Source organism: Gymnoscopelus braueri, assembly GCF_963280865.1.
Source record: "Gymnoscopelus braueri genome assembly, chromosome: 7".
NCBI classification, from domain to species: domain Eukaryota; kingdom Metazoa; phylum Chordata; class Actinopteri; order Myctophiformes; family Myctophidae; genus Gymnoscopelus; species Gymnoscopelus braueri.
In genome coordinates, this window is record NC_137608.1 from 18,275,024 (window position 1) to 18,279,122 (window position 4,099).

Genomic DNA, 4,099 nt, shown 5'->3' on the forward strand with positions numbered 1-4,099 from the left:
CGCATACAATCGCCGCTGTGAATGCTTTTGAAACGGCCGGGTTAACAGTGTTGCCATATATTGTGAGAGAAACAAGCCTAAAAGTAATCTCTCAAGAGTAAAAAAACAGCAGAGGGCGCTGTTATTCCTTTTTATTTGGCGATGGGTTCCCAGATTGGCCTAAAAGAAGCAACTTAGGCCATATGAGCACTTTTGCATTGGCTATCTGAAAATAGCAGACCTACAAGTCAAGTTCATTGTGAGCTTGTAGATCTGCTATAAAAAAAAAAAAAAACTCTTGCAATAAAATGTGGAAAATTTGGAATATATTTTTGAAAGATTCTAACAACACAAATGCTCCATGACACAGAACATTTTCATGAAATTATTTGAGAACCACTGGTTAAAATAATAATTAACAACTTTTGGAAGCAAGCCTAAATAAGCAAGTACACTTTTGAAACAAGCCCAAAAAAACGCAACCCGCAACTACCCGCAAAAGGGTTGAGGACAGAGTACAGCAACTTGCTATGGGCCTGGTCTTCAAGATACACCACAACATTGGGATCCCCCTGTATTTGTCAAAATACTTCCAAAATGTTAATGAAGTCCATGATCATTACATTACATTACATTACAGTCATTTAGCAGACGCTTTTATCCAAAGCGACTTACAATAAGTGTATTCAACATAGGTAGGGAACGAAAACTACTAATCACCAGAAGTCTTTAGTGCATTTTCTGCAAAAACAAGCAACCAAGAGTATACCTAGCGCTAAGGTAAAAGTGCAATATATCAGCTACCTATTTCCTTAAACAGATGAGACAAAATAGCTAAATCAAATGAGCATGAGCTAAAACAAATAAGTGTATCGACTAAACAAGATCCAATAAACAATCCAATAATCCAATAAACAATACAGCAATAGAAAACAAGCGTTCGTACAACTAGTTAACAACAAGTAGGTCAGGCAGAGAGGAAGGGTAGTGTTTCCTGAAGAGGTGGGTTTTCAGTCTGCGGCGAAATATGGGCAGTGACTCTGCTGTCCTAACATCAGTGGGAAGTTCATTCCACCACTGTGGGGCCAGAACAGAAAAGAGTCGTGACCGTGTGGATCGGCCAGAAGGACCCTTGAGTGACGAGGCAATCAGTCGCCCCGAGGTGGCAGACCGAAGTGGTCGGGCAGGGGTGTAGGCATCGACCATAGCCCGGAGGTAGGAAGGAGCTGTTCCTTTCACTGCCCTATAGGCTAGCACCAGGGTTTTGAACTGGATGCGAGCCGCTACGGGGAGCCAGTGTAGAGAGCGGAGAAGGATGGTTGTGTGGGAGAACTTGGGGCGGTTGAACACCAGACGAGCCGCAGCTTTCTGAACAAGCTCCAGGGGTTTGATGGCGGATGCCGGAGCACCAGCAAGGAGGGAGTTGCAGTAGTCCAGGCGGGAGATGACGAGAGCCTGGATGAGCACCTGGGCTGCCTTCTCCGTGAGGAAGGGGCGAATCCTCCTGATGTTGTAGAGCAGGAATCTGCAGGACCTCGTCACTGATGCGATGTTTGCCGAGAACGTCAGTTGATCGTCCAGGGTCACACCCAGATTCTTCGCAGTCCGAGTTGAGGTCACCACAGCATTATCAATGGTGATGGCCATGTCTCGATGCGGACAGCCCTTCCCCGGGAGGAACATCAGCTCGGTCTTGTCCAGGTTGAGCTTCAGGTGGTTTGTCGACATCCACTCCGAGATGTCAGCCAGACAAGCAGCAATGCGTGTCTCCACCTGGGTATCAGAGGGGGGGAATGAGAGGATTAGTTGGGTGTCATCGGCATAGCAGTGGTAGGAAAAGCCATGGGAGTGGATGACAGCACCCAGAGATGTAGTGTAACACCAGAGGCAGCTCCACTGATCATGTTCAACCCAGATTTGGCTCAACTAAGGGTATGAACTCGTTCTCATGCTATTCAGCAAAAATGTGGAATGCCCTACCAAAAGGAGTAAAGGAGTGTAAAACCCTACTCACTTTCAAAACTGCCCTAAAGATACACCTTCAGGAGGCTGCAATTCGAAAATGGCCCCTGTCTAAGTCTTAACCTACCCCCCCCTACCCCCTCCTTCATTTTCCTCTTTTGTATATATTTATATATTTTTTCCTCTCGTCATACCAGTAACCTGAAAGCTGATTGTATGACATTCTGTATAGTAGTGTGTATATCTGCCTGCCTCTTATATTTCATCATGATTTGTGTGCATGGGGTTCTCATCTTAAACAAGCGTTATGCTTAATGAGGGTTTCCAGTTTAGTAGACCTTGTATTGTGAATTTGTACTTCCATGTACTGTTATGTACTGTCATGTACTATTCTCATGTCTTTCTAAATAAACTACATCAATCAATCAATCAACCAATTTTTACAAGCAACTTTAGAGATAAACAAGCCCAAAGTCGCTTATAATAAGCGGACATGGCAACACTACCAGTAAACAGTTCCTCTCCTGTCATTGGTGTGTTTGAATATTCGAAAAGCCATTCAGAGTTTGTGATCCGTTCTAGGGTTCGAGTCTATCCCATGGCCCGAGGAGGCACGGGCGTGCTGTGATTGGCTAGTTTAAGCCAATCACGGAGCCACCATCCGCCCAGTCTATGGGAAAAAAATAGGTTTTTATGGGATAAAACCATACCTCTATGGATAAAACCTCTGTACCTGTAGCCTTTGATTGATTGATTGATTGATTGATTGATTGAATACTTTATTTATTTAAGTTTGCAGAATAAAAGCACATGAAAGTACAGTTTAAATACAAGGTCAACTAAATAGGATTAAAAAGCCCATGAAAGCCTAATAGTTATAATATATCGGTATATTTATTTAACCACACACACACACACACACACACACACACACACACACACACACACACACACACACACACACACACACACACACACAGTGAGACCAAAGAACATCCATGAATGCTCAATCAATTCAATCAATTGAAGCAAGTTTATTGTGCTGTGGTTCTGCTGTTCATTGATACATTATAATCTTCTAGTACAGTCAGGAATATGCACAGGAAATGCAGAATAGATTTTGTTAGCAGAGGTCAAATTACAACGGCTCTGCATGAGAACCATAAACAACACATGATAACACCGAACTTCACGGGGGAAATAAATAAAGAATAAATATGGAGGCAGGAGACACGGAGCTTCTTCATACACAGCTTCAAAGAACTAGCTGCCCTCACCTAGCAGTGAGGCTTTTTATTGAACAAACACACACCCAAATCAGTGCCATAATACACGCCCACTCACAGGTGGCATCGTTCAATCAATCAGTGTAAATAATCAAATCATACAACATAAAGAAACAGTCATCATTAAGTTTGCCTCTTATAAAACAAATCATTATTACAAATGAGAGCATAACTCAACAGATTTAGTTATTGTAGATGTGTTGCAATCCATGGGAACATGGTCTAGTATTTAGTGAGCAAATTATACATATTCATAAATATCAGGTAAAATGGTGCATAAATACATAAATAGCAAATAATTGTCTTAAATAGTAGGATATACAGTGAAATATCACTCAGTACACTCATACACAATGCTCATAGAACAAATAGTGCAATAGAGACACCTTGTGGTGAACTTTGATAAAGTCAATACACCCAGTGTTAACTTGCTGTACTCAGTACATACACAATATTTTAAAACCTCATTAAGTTATTTTCTCATAGACATTGCCAGTTCAACAGGGGTGCCCAAACTATGGTGTATCACAAAATTATGTTTGAAAAAGGTGGTGGGTGGGATACAAATTATATCACAATTGTATTAAAATGAATCAAACTGAATAAAATGCAAATTTACACTTGTTTTTTTCCTTCTTCTGGGGAAGTTTGGCCCACAGACCCCAGTTTGCATCCCTGTTTTAAAATGTTCAGAGACAAATCTAACGTTGACGCTCAATGGTGAAGGTTTGGTAGCGGGCAGAGCTCTCTTGGCACATGTCCACCGGCATGCTGTTCTGCTCGGCCGTGCTGATGTACCAGTCAGGGAATTGAGCAGACATGAGGGTGCTGGCATCTCGCCCTGAGTCCCGTCTGAAGAAGAGAAAGCGCAC

The 4,099-nt window shown here is 42.2% G+C and overlaps 1 protein-coding gene across 1 annotated transcript in view; it reads right to left on the minus strand.

The window, feature by feature from the left end:
- Positions 1-3,641: 3,641 nt before the first annotated feature.
- LOC308088075 (interleukin-1 beta-like) overlaps positions 3,642-4,099 on the minus strand; it is a 2,322-nt gene continuing 1,864 nt past the window's right edge. The window contains exon 4 of the mRNA XM_080432424.1: positions 3,642-4,099. This exon is cut by the window's right edge and continues 51 nt beyond it. Coding sequence (XP_080288550.1) covers positions 3,929-4,099 — 171 coding nt within the window. The 3' untranslated portion in view covers positions 3,642-3,928.